The sequence below is a fragment of the Telmatherina bonti genome (genome assembly GCF_933228915.1).
Source record: "Telmatherina bonti genome assembly, chromosome: 21".
NCBI classification, from domain to species: Eukaryota; Metazoa; Chordata; class Actinopteri; order Atheriniformes; family Telmatherinidae; genus Telmatherina; species Telmatherina bonti.
This window is the reverse complement of record NC_136630.1, coordinates 7,440,584-7,464,828: the sequence shown is the minus strand read 5'-3', so window position 1 is coordinate 7,464,828 and position 24,245 is coordinate 7,440,584. Positions and strand designations below refer to the sequence as shown.

At 41.3% G+C, this 24,245-nt stretch overlaps 1 protein-coding gene across 2 annotated transcripts in view; it reads left to right on the top strand.

Moving 5' to 3' along the window:
- Positions 1-24,245, top strand: part of myo1d (myosin 1D) — a 165,546-nt gene that overhangs the window by 99,388 nt on the left and 41,913 nt on the right. The window contains exons 17-20 of one of the 2 annotated variants that reach the window (XM_079261359.1): positions 8,191-8,414; positions 9,060-9,198; positions 10,528-10,632; positions 10,786-10,899. In XM_079261359.1, the coding sequence (XP_079117485.1) occupies positions 8,191-8,414; positions 9,060-9,198; positions 10,528-10,632; positions 10,786-10,899 (582 nt within the window). Of the gene's footprint in view, positions 1-8,190; positions 8,415-9,059; positions 9,205-10,527; positions 10,633-10,785; positions 10,900-24,245 lie in introns of both variants that reach the window. The other variant, XM_079261360.1, reaches the window with a different exon arrangement.

The window sequence follows — 24,245 nt, the reverse complement described above, 5'->3', positions numbered from 1 at the left end:
AAAACACTTTGGTTTGTGGTGTGTTTTGTGATTTTTCAGTAAAAAAAAAAAAAAAAAAAAAAAGTCTGCCTTGGCTCAAAAAAGGTTGAAAAACACTGGTCTAACGTGAGGTATTTAAAAAGGTATTCAAAGCCAAACTTCAGAAAAACTATTAATTTTCTGCAACTCAGATTGTTTATTTTACACTAAAATGTGTATAATTTTATAACAAATTCTACTTTTTACTCTGCATCCAGACAACTTTTTTCAGTTTACATAAATGTCTTCTAAAGAAAATTATTTCTTTTAATGCTTTTTTTTTAAAGATTCAGTCTGTAAAAATATGTATGTACTACAAGTTACTAAAAGATTGCTTTCATTATGTAAATATGATTTTCCAAAGACTTTACCATTAACTGTTTTTATACAGATATGAAGAGGGTTTAGCGCCACATTTTTGCATATACATTTCATCACCACCTTTAGCTAATGATTCTCCATCATCACTTGCTATATAAATGTCCAGAAAAATGATAAAAATGTCATTTTTATAGATTATTATCCAGTTTAAATGATACAAACTGAATACTCCTGTCTAGCAATTCACTAATTTAATGCAAACAGCCGAGTAATGCTGTCTGGCGGCTTGCAGTTTAAGCATGTTATTACCCTAACCAAAGCTGCGGAGAGTCATAAATGTGAAAATGTCAACATCTTACACAAGCTGGAGTCCTGTCAGGCGATGAGGTACAGAACAGTTCACAATTCTGTTTCCTTATTGACGCTGATGAGTTAAAAGCATGTCCTCCATAAATTTTGTACCAAGCTACTGCTAATAGCTAATGGTACGTCTAGGAGGACATTAACACCCAGCCTTCCTTGACAAAGAAGTTGAAATAAATTATGAAATACGGTGAAAATATGGTTGAAAGAAGAGCATGGTGGCCTGCTGGTATGACTTCTGTGAAGAGCAACTGAAAACTGTTGCAACTGACCTTTTCTGCTGTAAGCTAGCTAACAAATTAGCGTCTCTGCTGTTTTATTTAGCAAGAACAGTAAATAGTTGAGTTTTGAAGTCCTTCATGAATTGTCTCCATCTGCTAAACATTACACTAATGCTGACTATTTTCTCCCAGTTATCTCTTTTCCTTGGTTATTTTTTTCCTTCCTCTTGAGGAGCAAAGTATGGCAGCTCCTCCATTTTGATATAAAATAGCAAGTTGAATGATCTACTGTCGTCCTAGATGTTTTATCTCCTGAGACCACAGCCCCATGTCCTTGGGAATGTTACCATACAAACCGTAATAGTTTAAAACGTCATGTTGTCCATCCTCACATTGGCAACAAAAACCAGCTCGTAGTTTCCCCACGTAGCTTAGTGTCTTCTCATTTTATTAGATGTAAGCTAGCCCAAGCCAGCCTCTACTTGATTTTTAACAGAACAAACCAGCATCTTGTTTCCATAGATACTTTACTTTCTTTAAAATAAGCTAAATTAAGAACCAGATTGTGCTGCACCAGTTCACACTGGTGTACGTATACACTTAACATTTCAAAAGAACTGTTTTGATGCTGTGATTTGCAGCCAAATGGTGTCTAAATTCTTCTGATGATTTGGTGGATGGATCGGTTGACTTTATTGTGTCCCTTTCAGACCAGTGTGACTAATGGTTGTTATGTTTAGCCTATACTGCTGACCACTGGCAATGTTCCTCCAATCTATTTGGTCCAGCCCCATCTAATTGACGGATGGAGCATCCATTAAATTTACTCTTCGATTCTGCCCCCCTCACTAAGATTGCAACGTTTCAAATCAGTTTGAACGTATTTGTTTCACATCATTGGAGGACATTAGCCTTGAGGTGAAAATGTAAAAGGATGTGATAGGAGGAGGCACGAGTCTGTGGCATGTAATGCGATGTTGCTGTTAGTGGTGTATGTGCCCCACTCTGGAGGTTTTTATTGATTTATGATAATGACTGCTGACCTGAGCCTCTGCTTGATGTCACCCTCTGACATCCAATAGTAGGCACACGTTGTGGCTTCACCAAATTGTGTCGCATGCGCTTAATTTCACCCCCACTCTGGCAAACGTGTGCATGGAGCTTGTCACTGGAAAACCAGTTCGATGTCCCCTGAGGGTGTGGAAACTCAGGCGTTCAGCATTGGATTGCAGTGAAGTGTGTCAGTGGTGCATCCCAACTGTTTGGCTTTCCATGTGGGAATGAAGTTGTGCTTTTTGTTTCCCTGGAGGTGACGGCGACAGGAATGGTTGTATTTTTATGTTTTGTATTGGATCTTTTAAACTGCCTCACTGCAGAGTTACAGACTCCTCTGCATCCATTGGCTAATAGTCGGACCCCGTATATGATCTCAGCTCTCACCAGCTAACCCACCATGCTTAGTTTACAACCCAAACTCTAGCAATCTGTCTCGCTTTCGAGCAACAACAACAGATCCCCAATCTGGCTTTGATGAGCTCGTAAAGCCAGGACCTCAGAGCTTGCTGAGGGCCAACATTGTGATGATCGGATGGCTTTATTGGCTGGGAGAGTAAGGCGGCAGACCATCAGGGGCCTTGTTATTGGCCTGATTTATCCACATTCCCCTGGGTGTCATCTTCATCAGCCCTCCACCCTGGTTACATCCAGTCTGCTCCACCGTTTCAGCAGCAGAAAATGGCTCTATGGTGTGTGTACATTCGTGTCTGTGTAGGTTTGCTGCTGTGTGGATGTTCCCGTCTTAACTCCAAACATCTTTTCTACCTGTCACACACCGTAATGAGGCTCCACAGCCTGCAGACTGCAGTAAAAGTCTCCTCTCATCTGATTCATTGTTGCTTTATGGTCCCTCTTTTCTCCTGTTGTCTTTTAACCTTCAGCAACAGTCACATTGTAATTAGCGACTTGTGGCGAAGACAAACACAGTTGTTGATCTGGCATGGACCCGTGCACCATGTGGATTTTAGGCAGGAAATATCTTAGATGAGCTTTCACTAAAGCTCCAATTTGGCCACATTTTGCTTTTCTTTTCTGTGTGTAATATCAGCACATATGGGATGATGTGTGTGTGTTTGTGTTTGTGTTTGTGTGTGTGTGCGTGTGTTTGACAGCTGCACAAATTTAACGTCATTGTCAATGAGAAATAAAACTTTAAATTTATTCAGGCAGTCTGATAATTCAAACATCGTAATAATAGAAAGAAAAAAAATATTGATAAAATAAAAAGAAGAAATTTAAAAAGAAAAACTATCCCATAAAATGCCTGAAAATAGTAAACGAATCTTATTCAGTCCACCCACACACTTCATTGTAGCAGGAATATGAATAGTTGCCAATGCTGTAGATCAAATTTCTCCTTTTAGCACTAATGTTGTGTGGTATATGTGTACTTTTTGATTAACTAAAATCAATATCTGCAGGTTGCAAACAACATTTATAACCTGCAGATATAAACTATATTATTATTTTCTTTTTTTTAAAAATCTAATCAAGTCAAACTTTATTTATAAAGCCCTTTTCGTACAGATAAATTGCAAAATGCTTTACAACATAAAACCTATTTCACACTTGCGCGCACACACATGGAGACACACGCAGCTCAAACACACAACCCAACCCTTCCCATAACCCTCTTATTACCAAAATAAAAACTACCTTCAGGTTTCTGTTTCTGTATCCGAGGACATTAACAGAAAATAATCTGTACAAATATGAAAATAAATTCTGGGCACAGAATGGTGAGACAATGTAGAAAGAAATAAAACCTGACATGAAAAACAGCTCATTTCCCTCCAGTTTTTATCTAGAAATTCCAGATATCTTTAAATTCTTAGTCAAAGCTTCCTGTTGACACCAACAACATTCTAGCAGTGACATTTGTTTCTGTTGCTGCTCTAAGGGCACGTTCACATCAGCCTTTTTGATCCAAATCCTCTGTTCGCTCGGAAAGTCTGCTTCTCCTCCTACAAACGCTGGTCTCGGTTCGCTTCAAGCGGACCAAATACTTGTTTCAACTGGATGCTTTGTTTTTACTTCAGGTCCTGAAAGAAGTTTCTCAGCGTTTTCATATGAAGTCGAGTCAAAACATTTTTGTCATTATTTTTACTGTGTATACTTGATATTTAATTGAAATTGCATTGCAGGTAAATACATAGCGATGGTAGTAAGGTTCCTCTGCCTCATCTTTTGTTCATACTGCATCCATTGTTGTAGTGTATTTCTGCAGTAAATTTGCATAAGACACAATAAAACCCAAAACAGCGATTGTTTCGTCTCCAATCGGACCAACTCTAGTGGACTATTTTGATGTGAATTCACCCTTAAAGCTCGTCCTGAACTGCAGAAGCACAGTGAAGTTCACAGAACCAGTCTGAACTTCAGTGAGAACACCAGTTTACACAGTCATGTTGAGTCACTGAAACCCTTTATTCCTCCCGCTGCCGTGACCCTGAGCGACACCTCAGAGGCTGATTGGCGATGAACAACCTCCTCTTTGCTCTTCTTCTCTACCTCTCGTGCATTATGTATTGGAGCGTGTTGCAAACTGAGGACAAGGTCGTCACACACCATTCAGCCAGAGATGTTCACTAACACAGCAGAAGTATTTTTGAGGCTGATTAAATGGGAACCTGTTTGCATGAAGGTTATGATCCCATTTTAGTTTATCTTCTTAATGTGAGGCTAAGTTTAGGTGTTCAAATGGGACATTTAATGCTTTTTTTTTGTTTCAGAAAAAGGGGAAATTCTCCTAATTTTCAAAGACATGCTCATTCCTTAAGCTTTTCTTTCAAATAATTTAATTGACCAAATGTGTTTGCTGATGATAAATGATATTTACTGCACTAAAATAACAATGAGATAAGCCATGTGTGACAAAAGCACGTCGCCTTATGGATTTAACCTGATATAAAGCCTACTGGCCTGGTTTATGTATGTGAAATCTAACTTTTTTGTTTTCCCAGATCCAACTGATATCCGCTTAAAGCACAAAACATATGATTACACAAACTTCAAAATCCACATTAAACCCCTTTTACTCTGATAGAAATAGCTGACTTGAAGATTAGATGGCTGACTGGCCCTTCATTGATTTGTCTACTCTCATGCCACTTTAAATAATACCCAAATATGCAGCGGTGTTCTTTATATATTACATTCTTTTAGTCTAATTTCATGTTTCTTGGGGGAAATCACAGAAATTGAACGCTTGTGGTTGATTTATCTGGTTCTTCCATCATCTAGTGGTGCAGTTAAACCAGTCTTACCAGGTGAAAACCGCCTCCTTCACTCTTTTAATATGCAAATGCAAGAGATCCTTTTCTTTGCCACATGCCTCCCCCACACTTTGTAAATTAAATATTCATGATCTTCATGATTACAATGCATCACAGTCAGAATATCCAGGAGACGGCTTCTAGTGCGCTCTGCGGTATTTCCTTGAATTTGTTCCGGTTAAATCTGTGACGCCGGATTAGTGATTTTCAAGGATTACTTATCAGGTTGTGTGTGTGTGTGTGTGTGTGTGTGTGTGTGTGTGTGTGTGTGTGTGTAAGAAAGAGAGGTTACAGTAAAAGCAACGCATATGGCGGTGATTTTGGACTGGGTTGATTAGGAGTTACAGCTCCCCTATGGTCCCAGTTGCATCTATAATTCATGATAAAATAGAGCCTGATAGCCACTCAGCTTCTGCTTAGTTACAGTCAAGCTTGGGGGTCCTTAGATTAGTCTGAATTCATGCTGTTCAAACATTGTAATCTGAAGAATTGATCATAACAAAACGATTGCTTATCACATGTGCTCATCGCTATCGGGAAATTCATCGCTCTCTCACATGATCAGTGTTGTTGTAGAGTACCATCTTCAAGTTACAAAACCAGTATAATTGCAATCACTTACAGTTTATGGAGCATTGATCATAAACATTTTTGGTTCATTTTGTCAAAAGCAGGCTGCCATATCTGCAAATCTGAGTGCAGAGTGTGAATGTGTTTGATTGACTGTCTTATCTGTTGTTTAAATTACAGCGTGATGCTGGTTTACACACCTTCACTGCCACGGATTTGAGTCAGAAGAAGCCTCTTTCCCATGTGTAGTTTATTTACTTACTGAGAAAATGCTATTGACAAATTAAAAAATGTAATTAAAGTCTAATGAAACATCTGATTTGTTTAAAAAAAAAAAAAAAAAAAAAAGGAAAAATTAATCTCAGGACCAATTCAATTCAGCTTTATTTGTATAACGCCGCTTGACAACAATGTTGTCACAGGGCACTTTAAATACACATCATTTCAAGCCAATTCATACGAACCCACGGTGGGAGCTGGTTCCATAAGAGAGGAGCCTGATAGCTAAAGGCCCTTCCTCCCATAGTACTCTTAGAGACTCTGGGAACCACCAGTAAACCTGCAGTCTGAGAGCCAAGTGCTCTATTTGGAATATATGGAACTATAAGATCTTTTATGTACAATGGAGCTTGGTCATGGAGAGCTTTATATGTGAGGAGAAGAATTTTAAACTTTATCCTGGATTTAACAGGGAGCCAGTGTAGAGAGGCTAAAACTGGTGAAATATGATCTCTCCTGCTATTCCTCATCAGAACCCTCGCTGCAGCATTTTGGATCAGCTGGAGACTTTTCAGGGCAAATTTGGGACAACCCATAAATAAGGAATTGCAGTAATCCAGTCTGGAAGTAATAAAGGCATGGACTAATTTTTCTGCATCTTTCTGAGACAAGATGCCCCTAATTTTTGCAATATTACACAGGTTGAAGAAGGCGGTTCTAGAAACCTGTTTTAAATGTGAGCTAAAAGACAAGTCCTGGTCAATAATGACTCCAAGATTTCTCACAGTGGTACTGGAGGCCAGATTAATGCCATCCAGATTAATTACATAACTCATTTTGTTCTAAGTTTTTCAGGCCCGAAGATAACAACCTTTGTCTTGTCTGAGTTTAAAAGGAGAAAATTCAGTCATCCAGGTCTTGATGTCTGTAAGACATCTTTGTAATCTAAGAATCTGATTGGTTTCATCTGGCTTCATGGAAAGGTAGATCTGAGTGTCATCTGCATAGCAATGAAAATTTATACCATGCTGCCTGATGATATTTCCTAAGGGAAGCATGTATTAAATTAAACGTATTGGTCCAAGTACAGAACCCTGAGGAACTCCATGACTTACCCTGGTGTGTGAGGAAGACTAGTCATTTACATTAACCGACTGAAATCTATCTGATTTGGTAGAGCTTTATCAGCTTCATACTTTGACAAGTTCAGGATGTAAAACAAATTTTTAAATGTAAATTGGCAGACTTTTCACACTTTGGCTCCCCATACTAATGACTTCAGCTTCCTGTCTCTTCTCTTAGCGCTCTGAAGCCAGTAAAAGTCAGCCAGATGCAGACTCTTGCCCTGTCCTTTACCTCGCTTCCTCTAATCACGTCTTAATGGGATTCTTTGAACCAGGGATGTCCAGCTCTGGTTCTCGAGGGCCACAATCCTGTAGGTTTTCCGTGTAACCCTGCTCCAACACACCTGACTCATTCATTGTTCAGAATTCCATTTAATAGAACCCAGGTGTTTGGAACTGGAATACATTGTAAACTTTCAGGACAGCAGACATTGAGGATCAATTTTGAACACCTTTGCTTTAAGCAATAATCTACGGTGTGTTTTCCAAACAACCCAAGTGTTGACATCCAGTTGCTGGTGTGTGTTTTAGTCACACTGAGTTACAGACAAAAGGGAGTGAAGTGTGTTTCCTTCCACTAATGGACGCTGCAGGACATCAATGAATCCAGAAATCTGTTCAATTTATGTCACTGCCCTATCAAAACAAGCCTGAAACATGTTTTAAAGGTTACAAAGTACTGTAACAAAGTACTTTTTTTTTTTTTTTTTTTACATTCAAATAAATCTAAATTCACCACAGATCTAAAAGCCAGACGTTACTTTTGATTCTTTTTGTCGTCTCTGAAATATTTCCATGTTACCTGAATTTGAAGTGACTAATTTCCCCATGAGGAAAACAAATGCAGATGGTTGTGTAAAAAAAAAAAATAGTCGACTCTGAAGGATATCATTGTATCACATGCATTAAGTTTTTACTTTCAATGGAGTCATGAAATATGAAATTACAGAATAAATATAAGGAAGTGTAAAGTTATTACATACAGAGAAGCTTTTTATTCATTTTCTGTCTTTGGGGTTTCAGGTGTGGAGGGGAACCATTGCCAGAATGCGATACCGGCGGATGCGTGCTGCCCTGATCATCCTGCAGGCCTACCGACGCTATAAGGTCAAGTCCTACATTCGCGAGGTCAACCGTCGCTTCAAAAACGTACGATCCATGAAGGATCACGGCCGGCATGTGAAGTGGCCCACGCCTCCCAAAGTCCTGCGGAAGTCTGAGGAGGCACTCAAGAGCATCTACAACAGGTAAATCTGCTGCAAGACTCTGGTCAGTCTTTGTTCTTATTTATTCATTGTAACGTGAAAAGACTTTCTGTAGATTTTGTGTTTAATTACATTTAAAGTGATGTTATTGCTCTTTCAGGATGGAGATGAGTCTCATAAACTGTTTAAATAGATTTTTTTTTAAATTAGCGGTACTAAAAGTAAATCTGATCCCTGCTGCTTAAAGCACCATATGTCCTGCGGTCTTATTTTACACCCAGATGAGTCTGTTTGGAGCAACTTTACATACGTTTCCTCCAGCCTTGGGCTCCGACTGGGCATTGATTTTCCTCCTCCATCAAAGACTCATCACTTCCTTTCATCCTATTGTCTGCTTGTTTCTGGTTTTTTTTTTTCCTTGAAGCTGAGACACTTAGAAAACAGCCCTCCTAGAGAATTATGTTGGCTGTCAGATTCTGTGAGTGAAAGGGCAGTAAGCACAGCACAGGTCTGTAAAATACAGCTGGGATCTGCTGCAGTCCTGCAGCTGCACCCCCCTGACCCAACCACAGCATCAAGGCTCTGTGCAGATGCTTTGATAGAGAAAGTCAATTCTCTTCTGCTTTGAGTTTATTCTTTCCCTGTGTGATTTTTTTTTTTTAATTTGTTTTTGGATGTTTCCTTCAGGTGGTGGGCATGGACGCTGATCAAAGGCCTTTCTCCAGAGGAGACTCTGCAGGTGAGAGCTAAGGTAGCCAGCTTGGAGGCCCTGAAGGGGCAGAGGTCTGACCTGGGGCTGCAGAGAACCTGGGAAGGAAACTACCTGGTGAGTCGGTGCAGTGCAGTAGAGATAAAAGACATGTTGTACAGCAACAAAGAAGCACCATTATGTATGTTTACTATCATACTCCAGGCTAATAAACCTTACAGCGAGTCTGACATCCATTTGCTTTGTTTGGGTACGCGCCGGCAACCTCTGAAAACATACAGACGCACAAAATGAAGAATGAACAAAACTGAACCTTTATGTGGTTGTTTCTGAAACATGCAATACCTCATACCACCTGTAGGGGTGCCAGTCTGCAGGTTTTATTTACATCTCACAACAAAGAAAAAGCAGATGAATTACATAGATTTGAGTTGTCACTTAACCAAATATATGGTCTAATTTTCTCAAAGTTTCTGCAAATGGAAATGCTTCTAATTCTCCTGAAAGTACAGCATGCTCCTTTAAACCCTACGCTCATCTATTATGTACCTGGCAAATAATGTGTATTTACATACACACACACACACACACACACACACACACACACATATATATATATATATATATATATATATATATATATATATATATATATATATATATATATATATATATATATATATATATATATATACACATGCTAATAAAAAAAAGGGGAACACTTAAAAAGACAGTCACTTTTGAATGCTGGCAGTGCTTTCAATCTAAAGGTAGCATATATATATATATACATACACTCTCCATCACTAGAGTGTATATCATTAATAGCATTTTCTATCTTTTAAACTTTCCCTACTTCTACATAAAAGTTTCTCATGGCTTCATTTAGACAAAGCAGTGACTGAAAAGTTGTAGCTCATGGAGTTATAACATAAAATGTCAAAAGGAAAAAGCCACGAGCAGAGGTTAGAAGCACTGAGAACAGTCATTTTCTGTATTTTTACATACATACATATATACCTGAAGCTGCCTGTTTAACATCTGCTGTGATAAAAAAGTTGTATTGCACTTAGTCGTATATATTGTGGAAAGACTTTATCTGTTGCTGCACCCGCTGCTGAGTTAGTCATAGGAAGTACAAAAAAATAGGTTTAATGAAATAATGAAATCAGTTAAAGGATGAAATGTTAATAAATATGAAGTTGGCACTTTCACTTCTTACCCAGGATGAATGCTGGTTGTACTGGTCACTGGTTAGACAGTGATATGTCATTCAGTGTTTCAGATTTCCTACAACTTTAAAGTTGACATGAGCTCATTTCGATCATATATGACACATTAATTAAGTTTCTTCTCTTAGAAGTCATCCGAACTTGTTTCACTCCATCCATGTTGGCGGCGTTCATAAAATGTTGAAACATTTTATGTTGTTTTTGTGTCTGACAGAAGCGCGACAGCCCTGACACGGCGGCTTCCTTCACACTGGTTTCCAGTGAGCTCCAGCGGAAAGACAAGTTCATGCGAGTTTTGTTCTCCTGCAATGTGCGAAAGGTAAAGTCATTTTAAAGAATTTATCCTCTGTTAACCACACACTCAGACACAACATGTGTGGACAAATGTTGGTCTCCCTCCGGGGTGTGTAGATGCTCACGTGTTTGTGTGTACATACTTGCAACGACTAATGAGGAGCTTTGTGTTTCCCAGATCAACCGTTTCCACAAGGCAGAGAACCGGGCTGTGCTCATCACTGACCGCCACCTGTACAAGATGGACCCCCTGAGGCAGTACAAGCCCATGAAGAGCATCCCCCTCTACAACGTATGACACCTCTTCCATTTACTGCTTGCAGAGGATAGTAAACAAAGAGCTCATTAACTGTATAAAACAGAGGTTACATACGGGGTACTTGCTTTACACATGTAGATGCAGATCCATCGTAAGCTATAAAAGAGGCTTATTCATACACAGCCAATGAAAGATGCTCTATATTATACAGGGAAAATATAAATATAAACGGAGCAGAGATCATATCACACACACACACACACACACACACACACACACACACACATATATATATATATATATATATATATATATATATATATATATATATATATATATATATACATACATATATATATATATATATATATATATATATATATATATATATATATATATATACACACACACACACACACTGCTCAAAAAATGAAGGGAACACTAAAGTAACATGTTGTAGATCTGAATGAATGGAATATTTTTAATAAATAATTTGTTCTTTCCATAGTTGAATGACAACAAAATCACACAAAAATTATCAATGAAAATCAAATGTATCAACCCATGAAGGTCTGGATTTGGAGTTATACTCAAAAGGAAAGTGGAAAAACAAACGACAGGCATTGGAAAGCATCGGAACTGAGAAGTAGTCTGTGGTCACCACCTGCAGAACCACTCCTTTATTGGTGATGTCTTCCCAATTGCCTCTAATATCCACCTGTTGTCTATTCCATTTGCACAACAGCATGTGGAATTTATTGTCAATCAGTGTTGCTTTCACAACACTGATTGACACAGAAGTGTGGCTGACTTGGAGTTGCATTGTGTTGTTTAAGTGTTCCCTTTATTTTTTTGAGCAGTGTATACACACACACACACACACACACACACATATATACATATATATATATATATATATATATATATATATATATATATATATATATATATATATATATATATATACATACATACCAGAGGAGCCAAAGACCAGCTGCTGGTTGACAGAACAGTCGCCCAAGACTGCAAAACCAGACAGACAAACCTGTGCACCGCCTGGACTGACTACCGGAAAGCCTACGACTCAATGCCACACATGGATCCTGGAATGTCTGAAGCTGTACAAGATCAACGGCAACATAAAGACTTTCGTTGCAAACTCAGTGAGGCTGTGGCAGACCACCCTGGAGGCCAACTTCAAGCCAACTGCTCAAGTCTCCATCAAATGTGGCATATACCAAGGAGATGCCCTGTCCCCACTGCTGTTCTGTATAGGCCTGAACCCCTTCAGCCAGCTAATCAATAAGGCTGGCTGTGGATGCCGACTCAGGAATGGGGCCACGATCAGCCACCTCCTGTACATAGATGGCGTCAAGCTGTCTGCTAAGAGTGAGCGGGACATCGACTCACTGATCCACACCACCAGGATCTACAACAGAGACATCGGAATGTCATTCCAACTGGAGAAATGTGGGCAAATGATAACAAAGAGGGGGAAGGTAATCCATACGGGGGGCTTTGCAATCCTGGAGTACAAGATAACAGATGTGGAGGAAAGCTACAGGTACCTGCATATCACAGGCAAATGGCAACCATGAAGAAGCCAGAAGGAAAGCTACCACAGTCAAATACCTGCAACGAGTAAGGCAAGTACTGAGAAGTCAGCTCAATGGCAAGAGCAAGATCCGGGCAATTAACAGCTACGTCCTGCCAGTGATCCGATACCCTGCTGGGATAATAAGCTGGCCAAAGGAGGAAGCTCCGACCACGGACGTCAAAACAAGGAAGCTGCTCACCATGCATGGAGGGTTCCACCCCAAGTCCAGTGTCACATGACTATACACTAAGCGCAAAGAAGGGGGCTGGGGACGAGTGAGCATCAAGGCCACTATCAAAGATGAAACATCCAAACTCCACAAATATATCAGGAAGAGGGCACCAAGGTATATGCACTTAGTGAATGTCTCAGACAATGGAATCTGGAGGAACATGAGATGGAAGAACCATCATGGGAGGAAAAGCCCCTGCATGGGATGTACCACTGGCAGATCACCGAAATGGCCGATATAAACAAGTCCTATCAATGGCTGGAGAGGGCTGGACTGAAGGACAGCACAGATGCACTAACCATGGCAGCACAGGAGCAGGCCCTGAGCACCAGATTGATCAAGGCCCAGATCTACCATACGAGGCAGGATCCCAGGTCCAGACTATGCAAAGGAACCCCTGAAACAATCCAGCACCTCACAGCAGGGTGCAAGATACTGGCAGGCAAAGAATACATGGCGCGTCATAACCAAGTAGCTGGCATATTGTACAGGAACATATGTGCAGAATATGGACTGGAGACCCCCAAGTCCCAGTGGGAAACTCCCCCCAAAATGGTGGAGAATGAGAGGGCTAAGGTCCTCTGGGACTTCCAGATCCAGACAGATAAAATGGTGGAGGCCAACCAACCGGACATAGTTATCATGGACAAGAAGCAGAGGAAAGCCGTAGTGATCGACGCAACCATCCCTAATGATGGAAAAAAAGGAACACGAGAAACTGGAGAAGTACCTAGGCCTCAAGGAAGAACTGGAGAAGGCCTGAAGGGTGAAAGCAACATTAGTACCCATGGTGATCGGAGCATTGGGGGCCATGTCCCCCACACTGGAGAAGTGGCTCCAACAGATACCTGGTGAAACATCAGACATCTCTGTCCAGAAAAGCGCAGTCCTAGGAACAGCTAAGATACTGCTAGAGTATCTAGAGTATAAGCCAAGATACCCTAAAGCTCCCAGGACTCTGGTAGAGAACCCGAGCTTGAGAGATGAACAGCCACCCGCCCTACCTGGGGGAGATGGGAGGGGTGGGTGAGAGAGGAGGTTTTTTTTCCCCATACATACAGTATATAGAAACATTGCAATTTGAAAATAGCAAAGGCTTGCAATCATTTCATGCGACAAAGCGTCTGATCCTCGCTCACAACCTGCAATTACCTTTGGTTTTATAAACTTGTTTTTTTTCTTCTTCAGTTGTAATTCCTGTTGCCTTTCTTCTACAGCAGTCATTTAAACATCATGTGACAGCTTCACTAGGCTGTTACATCACGTAGCATTTCCCATAAATGACTGAAATCCTGTAACATGAAAGACGGAAAAAACAGTCCAACCTCTGAAGTATCCTGATAAAGTGAATGACTGTGGTTTTATTAAATAGAGTGGCTCTTAATACTCCCATATTTTTGCAAAAATAACTCTGAGGTTTTTATCAGTCATGTTTACAAAGCCTGTGTATGAGGCCCAAAATTGAATCGGCCTCTCTCATTTGCTCTAATTTTTAGCGAATGTGAGCTCAAACAGGTGATTCTAGGGGTGCATTCACATCAGGATAGTCCGCTGGACTCTGTCAGTGGTAGGGGGGGTGTATCCATGTTCACCCTGGACTTTGGTCAAACCAGCCAAACCATTAGAATAACATATCCCCATCCTTACCAAAGGTGGCGCTGCACTAGTATTTAGCAAAAAAGGACAAGACCCATGAAGACTTAAACATAGAGACGAAACTATCACTGTTTTGGGGTTTTTATTTTGTCTCATGCAAGTATACTGCAGAAATACACTGCAACAATGGATGCAGTATGAACACCAGACGATGCAGAAGACCCTTAACGCCATCGCTACCCCACAACGCAATGCTACACCAAATGCAGGAAGGTACTTTTTCATAGTCTGCTTGAAACAGACCAAGACCTGCGTTTGTAGGTGGACCGAGTCCGCTTCTTGGATGCAAATCGTAATTTGTTTGGCGCATTCACATTTCCCCAAACGAAGCGGACTTTCCGAGCAAAAGGACTTGGATTCTAATAAAAAAAGGCTGATGTGAACGTCCCTTAGATCTTTCCCTTTGTTACCTCAAACAGGGAAACTACCACGTCCCCCTGAAGCGAGTACTGCTAATGATCCGCTCCCTGCAATGGCGGCTGCTTGTTTAGGTGATGGACATGAAGTTATCATTTTCCCCACCAAAATAAGCAAAAAAAAAAACTGTTTTTCGACTATTTTTAGGTGTCTGAAGCAATATGCGTTCTCTGTCAACTGGTTGGAGTGTGTCCATCTGTGTGTGTGCGAACATAGGGCCAGAACTGTGCTGTGTGCAGTAGAGTAATCATGTAGAGAGAAATGACGTGCTGTGATGTAAATTAGATGAAAAACGTCAGACCTTTTAGTTTTTTGCTTCAAGGACAAAGTTAAAAGCTGTCCTGGAGGAAATGTAGCGTTCAGGCAGCAACGTTTTGGCCACAGGTTGCCTCTTGCTGCCGTTTGGATCCTAACTCTGTGTGTTTGTGTTGGAATATCTTAATCTCATGCGGTCATCCACCATGTCATGTTATAAACATGTTTCTGTGTGAACAATCAACCAAAGCTGGAATTTAAAGGATTAAATTGTAATATTTGTCAGAAAACTTGTGTTTTTCAGACATCAGTGACATGAATGATCGTCTGCTTCAGGTTTTTGTGGTATTTTTGTGGTGTTTCTGCCTCCAGCTGAGTGTCCTGCTGCATGCGATAACTAACTCGCTTCCTGGAGCTGAGGCAGAGGTGACACTGCTTCTGATCTCCCACCAACCGACTCTGTGGCAACATGTCAATATGCAAAAATCCCATTCAACTCTGCTGTTGGTTGCTTTTAATTCACGCTCATGCTGTTATTGGCCCATTAATGCTGCTACATGTACACAGCTCCGGGAGGTTGTTTCCAAGGCAAACAGCTCCTAATGGCTTCGAGTTTCCTGGTTTTCCTTTACCAAAGTTGCATTTTAGGTAAAGTCTTCTCTTATTTTCAGTGTTTGCTCTGATGTTGTTTCTGTTTCCCCTAAAACCTCAGGTGTCTTTTTCATTTTCTGCTGTTATTATCACATAAATGGTGCTTTTAGATGTCATCAGCCTTCAGGAGAAATGAGCAATGATCTACTTTCAGTTGGTAACTTTCAGATGAATCGACTATTATCTTAAGTAATCTGAAACAGCACCTCATGCAGTAGAAAGCCGAACGTGGAAACTCCAGCTACATGATGCAGTTTAAGGTAACCTGCAAGAACAGAAGAAAAGAAGCTGCATTTAATGCATTTTTAGACCCAAACCTGGAAATATGAGTTAAATATGTGTTTCAACTTGCTGTTCCCAGTTTATTTGCTCTGCTGACCTTGGCGGTGAGGCAGAAACGAGACAGGAAGCCAAGGTGTAAGACGTTAATCTCCCAGTTAGAGGCGAGTCCCTGTCGTCTGGTGAAATGAGTGAGACATGAGGCTGGTGTGCAGTGACAACTGTGACAAGACGCCCTAGTGTTCAGCCTGACAAAATGACAAGACGGAATTACAGAGCTGGAAAGTGAACACCCAAAGTCTTTACTGGAGCATCTGGAAGTGAAAAGGGGGATGGAGTCGAGACAGATGGTGACGGAGGGGGAGACTAGGATGAGGCGAAGGGATTTTTAGTTGTTATCATTTAAGACAAGCACATCGCCAGCAGATAGATGGGGTTCAGTGTCTACAAACAAGGCACATGTGGTGAGCTTTTATACCTCAGCAGATGTGAACACAAAACAATCAATGATTCCTAATGTTTGGAAATATATTCCATTTTTCTGTCATTGTCAACAAATTCCAGAAAAGGAACAAAACCACCAAGCAGCAGCTCTGTCCCACAAGTACACAACGCGTTTCTAAACCCAGACAGCTCTCTTTTATCTGTGTGATTGAACTCCATCATCCAGAATCCATTAAAAACACATCAGTGAGTCACACAGCTGTGCAGTTTGGGATGTTGCTGAACTAAAGCACCTCTAGAATTTCATTAAGTCCTGCAAATAATACAATTAAGCCACATTTAGACACTAGAACCAACATGTATTTTAGCCGTCAACAGACAGGCTAACCCCTCCACCCCCCAATCATCCTCTCTTTGAAGTGTGCCAAACTGGCCAATGGGAAGGCTTGTATCACATTTGTCATATTGGAATGATGTTCCTACAACAGATGAACACAAAAACATGATGGAAACCACAATCTGTAGTTCTAACCTTATTTATTCAGTTACAAATTCAACAGAATTATTGTGGTCTTTGACATATACAAACTGTGTTCTTGCGTTTCAGTCAACAAAAGAAGTTAAGAGTAAAGTAAGTGAAGTGAGCCCTCTTGTTCCTACATACAGAATATTATGACAATAGATAGGAAAAAAAAGAATATTATGACAACAATTTACAACAAAAAGGGAAATCAGAACTTAAAGATGCAAAAAGTGAAATAGTTTCAGTGGAAGGTTTGCTGTTAAACCCTGCCTGTAGACCAGTGGTTCTGAACTCGGGTCCTCGGAACCCCGAGCTAAGAACTCCATGACCGAAGCGAGGACTTTTTTCTTGTTTTTGAGCCCCTGAGAATAACATTGCATCGTTTTGTTCTGGTGGACGTGATTGAAGACACATCAGGCGAGCAGAACTTTTCTCTTTGGGGCTCTGAGAAGTATTGTGATTGGTTGGACATTTGAGGTGGGTGTGGTTAATGGAAAACATGAAACTCTGGCAGCACTCTCTACTTTGGAAAAAACAAGGTGGTGACTCTATAGCAGCGATTCTCTCTCTGGACCCGGGACCTGGGATCCTTCTCCCGAAGTCTCAGCAGATGTGGACTTCTGTGGCGTTTCTTTAGTTGCAAGAAGACCGTGCTTGAAAATTAAAGAGGTGCTACTCTGTTTTTTTGTTTTTTTTTTATAGGAATCAGGAACGCACAAAGTTACTCACATACGTGCAAAGATTGTCTATAGATACAGACATCCCACTCTAAAGCAAAACCTATGTTATTCTATTTCTGTTGCTTTCTTTTTCTGGCAACAGTTTTTGTCCAACGATTGATGTTTCTTTAGAGGTATTGTCAGATCCTGGTTCTCTTCAGATGAACGTTTTGTTACATGAATGTTCTCCACCATTTTGCTTTAAAAAACACACGGTGCCTCAGCTCGCTTACTGGAGCCTGTTACAGGGAGGGAGGACAGAGGAGCTGTGACAGGAGAGAGGAGGCGGTCCAACTGATAAATACGTGGCTGGAGATCAATGCGGTTAAACTGAGTGTGACATCAAATCATAATCTAGTTCAAATTATTCCTCTAGTTCTTTACATAGCAACGTTTTAATTCCTCCAATCCACAGACGATGAATTTCCGCTTGTTGCCTCTTTAACACTTTGCTACGGTGGCCGACAGGTTCAAAGGCGCTTCATATAGGAAAACAGCTGCATTTAGGAATAGAACAGCAAGCGGGAGACGCTGCATGTACAGTAGAACGCTGCAAATCCAAAAAAGTAATACAAAAGAAGAAAAATGCTGCAAATAAAGAAACGAACAAAAAAGTGCTGCAAAAACAAACAGCTGCAAAAAGAAAGCGCTGCATATTTAGTCTCACAACGGAAGTGCTCCTGGTGAGTTCCTACCTGAGAGACAAACAAAGGGGACACAAACAGCGATTCTGTAGGAAGTTTGTGCGCAGGAGAAGAAGTTACCACCATATAGTCTGTTTGTCAACCGTCCTGTAAAATACGGAATCGTCCTTTAATTGACAGACAAACGTTGCGTCACGGATTGAACCAATACGGGACGCACTTTTTTCCTAACCTGAATGCAGCTGTTTGAAGCCGTCGACCAGTGTATTTTACTCACACAGAAAACACGACAATTCTTCCTCAGTCGGGACGACAAGTAAAGAAACCAACTGTCTGAACCAGGAAAAAAGCTGCTTTGTATGTGAAATGAAACCAAAACAATGAAAATCTGAATAAGCTGCGTGTTTCGTTGGGCTTTCCAGCCCAGAACTAGCACCAATTTGTGTTAATTGGAAATTAACTTAATGATTTTCCTTTATTACCAGAAGGGAAATTCTCTTGTTGTAGAAAACTAATAAATACAAGAATAATAGAGCATGAAACGGTTTGGAAGTGTTGCAGAGAGGTTTGGTGAAAATCCCCAGAAATCACCTTGCACACATCTGGGTGTTGTGATTGTTTATTTTTAGCATTTAGAAGATTACTCCATCTGTAAACCCTGCAATCCCTCCTTTAATCTTACATCTGCTGTGTGTGTGTGTGTGTGTGTGTGTGTGTGTGTGTGTGTGTGTGTGTGTCCTAATGAAACACCTCCTTCCTTATTTACCCAGTTCTCTGGAAAGTTCATTCATTTGATCCATTTAATTGACCAGTCGGCATGATAAACTTTCCTTTTAGTCAGTAACTTTAGTTATTAGCTTCTTTCACTTGTTCTGATTAATTACTTTAGTTAAATAATTATGTTAGATATTGGTCACTTGCTCCAACGTCTTGTTCACATGTGACTGGAAAATGTTCAGACGTCGGGCTGAAAAGTGAACGTTTCATGTCACAGTTCCCACGTCCTCCAGTTGTAAAGCTGTTTTTTCTGTTTATGCCTGAAAACTCTGCTGAAAAGCCCATCTGTCATCGGCCTGTTTAAGATAAGATCAGAATTACTTTATTTATCCCCGTAGGGTAATTGAATTGTAGTAGCAGCATCAATATCAGAAATATAAATACACAGTTTATCTGTACAGTGTTGTCATGGTCCCTCAAGAAGTGGGTATAATCTCAATTTTTTTGCCCTTTTTTTCGGGGGGAAAAAAAAAAAAGAAAAAAACATTTTAAAAAGAAGCCCAGAAAAAGGCAGTTTCAGCTCTGCAATGGACTTGCAACTTGTCCAGGGTGTACCCTGCCTTTCGCGCAGAGACTGCTGGGATCGGCTCCAGCTCCCCGCGACCCTTAATCGGACTAAATGGTTAGGAAAATGATTGAATGAATGAATAAATGAAAACGCTGTTTCAGAAAAACTGACAGGTAAGACTACTCCATTTAGTTTACCCCAAAAATCCATCCGTATATTTGCTCATTGTCACATAATTCCTGCTCTTTGGTTCCTGAGACAAAGAGTTATGAAATGACTAGAGCAATGCTGGCACACAGACTGGTGAGAGACCGGCTCATAGACATACATACATATATATTTATTATGTCTGTTCAGGCTAAAGTTAACCCAGCTGATGACTAACTACACCAGTGTAGCATACTGGTAACCTTATCTGAGCTGCTGGTTGATGCAGGTACATGCATAGTGATGTTTGTACATGTAAAAGCAGCATCACAGGGGGGTTAGAAGAACTCACTGCTGACTGAAAAGAAGTGGCTATACGCCGTTTACCAGTGTACACCCAGGACTACACCCCTGTATCCATAGATCTTATATATACACACACATAGCAGCAAGTATATTTACATAGCATAAAAATAAGATTAAAAATTAAACACAGTTATAGTAACTGAGTATTTAACACTCCACCTCAGGATTAAACTATAGATTATATAGTATCTAATTAAATCACTGGCTTTTCTCTCAAGTAGTCTGTTGACAGTGGTTTATTTTAACAGCATGCAGGTACAGAGCACTAAATCCATTTCATCGCCCTGCTCTGTGTGTAACCTGCACCTCTGCATGATGAATCTGAAGCTGCAGGGGTGACTGAAGCGGTCAAGGTGACAAAGTACAGGAGTGGGTGGGAGTTGGAGGGTGGGTAGGCAGGTGCAGGTGGAGATGTAGGCTGAGGGCCACAGCAGAGTGACGTGCAGATATTGATCAGGAAAGGTCAAACGGAGGGGAAAGCAGTTAGCCGGTTGTTGATTAGCTCTGATAGGCCAACAGCGCAGCGCCTCCTTGGCTGCCCTGCAGGGTGTATTTACTGCTGCTCCTGCAGGACAAGCTGAAGGGAATGAACTGATAAATGGTTCAGGAGGCAGCAAGGAGCCAACGGCTGCTAGTTACATCCACCAGTTCACGCCTGTGTTGGAGCGATGCGGCCGCGCTGTGTTTCTCTGCTCCTGAACTGAAGAAATAAAGCTGTGTCGCTGCTTTTCATCGTTTTCCCGCCTCTTCTTCCCGTCTAGCAGTGTCATTCCTTTCTCCTCTGTCTCTTTTTCCTCTTCCCATTGTTGTCATGCCAACTTCCCAAGGGACAGTGTTGTCATGGAGACCAAGCAGCAGTGCAGATCAGCTGATGTCTGGTGTTCAGGCATGTGCTGGAGTCGGTCTCCTGTATGTGCGCTCTGTGCCTTCATTTTTCCTCTGAGGTTTATTATGCGACTCACACACACACACACACACACACACGCACCTTTCTCTCCTCAAAACGAACATTATAGACATTTTAACTTTTTATAAATATGATCAAATAAAATAACTGTATGAAGATCACGATGCGTAAACTGTAATTGTAGAAGTAAATACATGCACTGCAGAGGAATCCTGATTGTTTTGGACCCGACAGACGTGACTGTGTCTCCCTGGCACTCCTACAGTATTACAGCCTCCCTCGTTATATGAGATTTATTTAATCACAGTGCCCCCACCTTCTGCTCTTACTTTTTATTTCCTTTCTTTTTTTTCTTTTTTTTTTTTACACACGGCAACTGGGATGGGTTGCATAACTGCTGAGAATAAACTGGGGACACCTGCTGTTTAAATGATGTCCTCGTGGCGTCTGTGAAGTAGAGTTGTCCAGACCAGAAAATGGTAAACAAAAAATGGCAAATTAAACAGATTTAGTTGTAAAACATACTATTATCCTGACTCGTACATTTATAAATGAAATTGTTGAGGATAAAAACTGTGGAATTATTTGTCAATGTGATTTTAACCCTTAAAGATCCAACTCATGAAAACAAGATCAGATCGATCTTTTTTTTTTTTTTTTTTATATTTGAGGTCTTTTATTTGTCCTTTGAACAAAATGTAAAGAAAAAATACCTCAATTTTAGGAATATTTGCCATTTATTACCATGTGATATGCCCAGATTTTTATAGCGTAACCTTCAGCTTTCGAGTGTCGATTAGGATTTGTGTTTTACCAGGGAAGTACTGGAACCTGCAGGATGGTAGCACTCGAGGACTGAAGTTGGTGACCCTTACTCTGGATCCCTTTCCTGCTTTCTCTTTCTGGCCTCCACACACACCATTTTTATAAGATCATAGATCACAGGATGCTCTTTGTTTTTTCTCGCACTGTTTCTGCCTTTCGCCTCAGCTTTTGTTGTCTCTTGTTGTCAAATGTTGCCATGTTGTGAATCTGACGTCATATTTGGCTCATTTTATTTCCTGGCAAGGACTAAATTATCTGAACTTTATTCAGATTTAATCTTCAATCTCTCAGGCGGCACTCAGTTCGTCCAGGTCAAGTTCCTCGACTCCCGTCCTTCACCCGTCACATCAGGTGTGACCCAGGGCTCAGTCCTGGGGCCACTTCTCTTCATCATTTCTCTCCTTTTTTTTGCTAATTTTTGCCGCTTTGTAGATGACACCCAGCTCTACTTGTCCAGTTAACCAAATTCCACACTATCTCCAACTTCTTACAACTGCCTGTTTATCTGAAATTACATCCTGGTTCACTTTTAACTTTCCTAAATTAAACTGTGACAAAAACAGAGTTTCTCCTCATTGGAACCAAATCTACACTTTCTAAAGATGACAGCTTTTACGTCTATCGACATCTCGCCTGTGTTCCCCTCCCTCCAAGTTAAGAGTGGGTGTCATCCTCGACAGCACACTATCATTTCATGTTCATATCAATAACATCATGCGTTCTGCATTCTTCCATCTACGTAACGTTTGTCTGTCCCCCCCCCCCCCCCCCCCCCCCCGTACTACCTCTGTTATTGTCCACAGTCTTGTCACCTCCTGTATTAACTACTGCAATTCACTTCTCATCGGCCTCCCCAAGAAATATCTTCCTAAACTTCAGATTGTGCACAATTCAGCCGCATGCATCATCACCAGGACTCCCTCTTTTCACCACATCTCCTCTATCCTGCAGCAGCTGCACTGGCTCCCCGTTAAATCAAGAATCAAATTCAAAATCCTCCTGTACACATTCAAGGCCATCCATACCCCATTACCTGTTTGATCTCCTCCACATTGTAGTCCCTACTCGCTCCCTCAGATCATCCTCATCCATCCTCCATCCACCATTCTGCCGTCTCAGCACCATGGGGAGGAGAGCATTTAGTTACTCGGCTCCTTATCTCAGGAATTTTCTCCCAGCAGACATCCGTAACGTTGTCCATTTACCTTTGTTTAAATCCAAACTCAAAACACACCTGTTTCAGATAGCATACTCTCTACTTACGCTGTCCCACCTTTTAATGTCTGTATTTGATCTGTTTATTGTTATTGTTGTTTTCTCCTTATTACAGTGACCTTGAAAGGTGCTTTTTTTTTTTTTTAAATAAAATGCATTATTATTATTATTATATTATATGTTAAAAACTAACAATAGAAGAAGGGTGTTTATTTCCTTTTTAGAGAAGACTTAATCAGCAGATCAGTGAAAACAGCTTTTAGTCTCTCCGACACTGATTAATGCATCACCATTATGGCCAAACCAAAAACAATCACAGTCTATTACAGCTGAGAAAATGACAGTAATTAGAACGAAGCAAAGCGGTACGCTTTGTAAACACGGCATACCGAGCAGATTGATGGAGAGCCGCGGGTCAGGAATTTCTTTGCGTAGACTGGAGTCTCCTGCAACCCTGAACTGGAATAAGCAGCAACAGAAAGTGGCTGGAAATCACAGTAATTTCTTTACAGACGCGTCATTGCCTTGTGGCGGTGGGGCAAGGTCGCTGGCGGAGGCTGGATCAGCGGGTATTGGCTCCGTGACGGGTGGCCGTGCCGCTGCGGGGTGGGCTGGGTGCGGGTCCTGGGCTCCGGTGCCCGGGGCTGTCCCCTGTTTCTCGGGGGTGGGGGGTCGGCCGTGCCGTGTGGGGGTTGGGCTGACCTGGACTTGCCGCTGGAGTGGGGGCGGGTCCGTGCCCTGGTGCCTGGCAGAGGGACCCGGGCCCAAGATAGTTGAGGATGGGGGGTGCCTGTGTGTGTATGGGGTGAGTATGGAGGAGTGTAGTGGTACATGAATGTAGGGGTGCGTGTATGTGGGAGTGTGTTGGGGCATGTATGTGTGGGGGTGTATGGGTTTAGGGGAGTGTGAAAGTACATGAGTGTGTGGGGTGTAGGGGGGGTACGTATGAGGGAGTGTGGTGGTGAATATGTGGGGTGTGTATAGAGGATTGTAGTGGTACATGAAGGTATAGGGGCTAAGGGGTGTGTGTATGGGGGAGTGTGTGAAGGTTGTGGGGGTGGAGGTTTAGGGGACTGATAGTACATGAGTGTGTGGGGTGTAGGAGGTGTGGGGTGGTTTATATGTGGGGGCTTTATGGGAAGTGTAGTGGAGCATGAGTTTGTTGGGGGTAGGGTTGTGTGTAAGGGGGAGTGTGTTAGGGCATGTAGGTTTGGGGG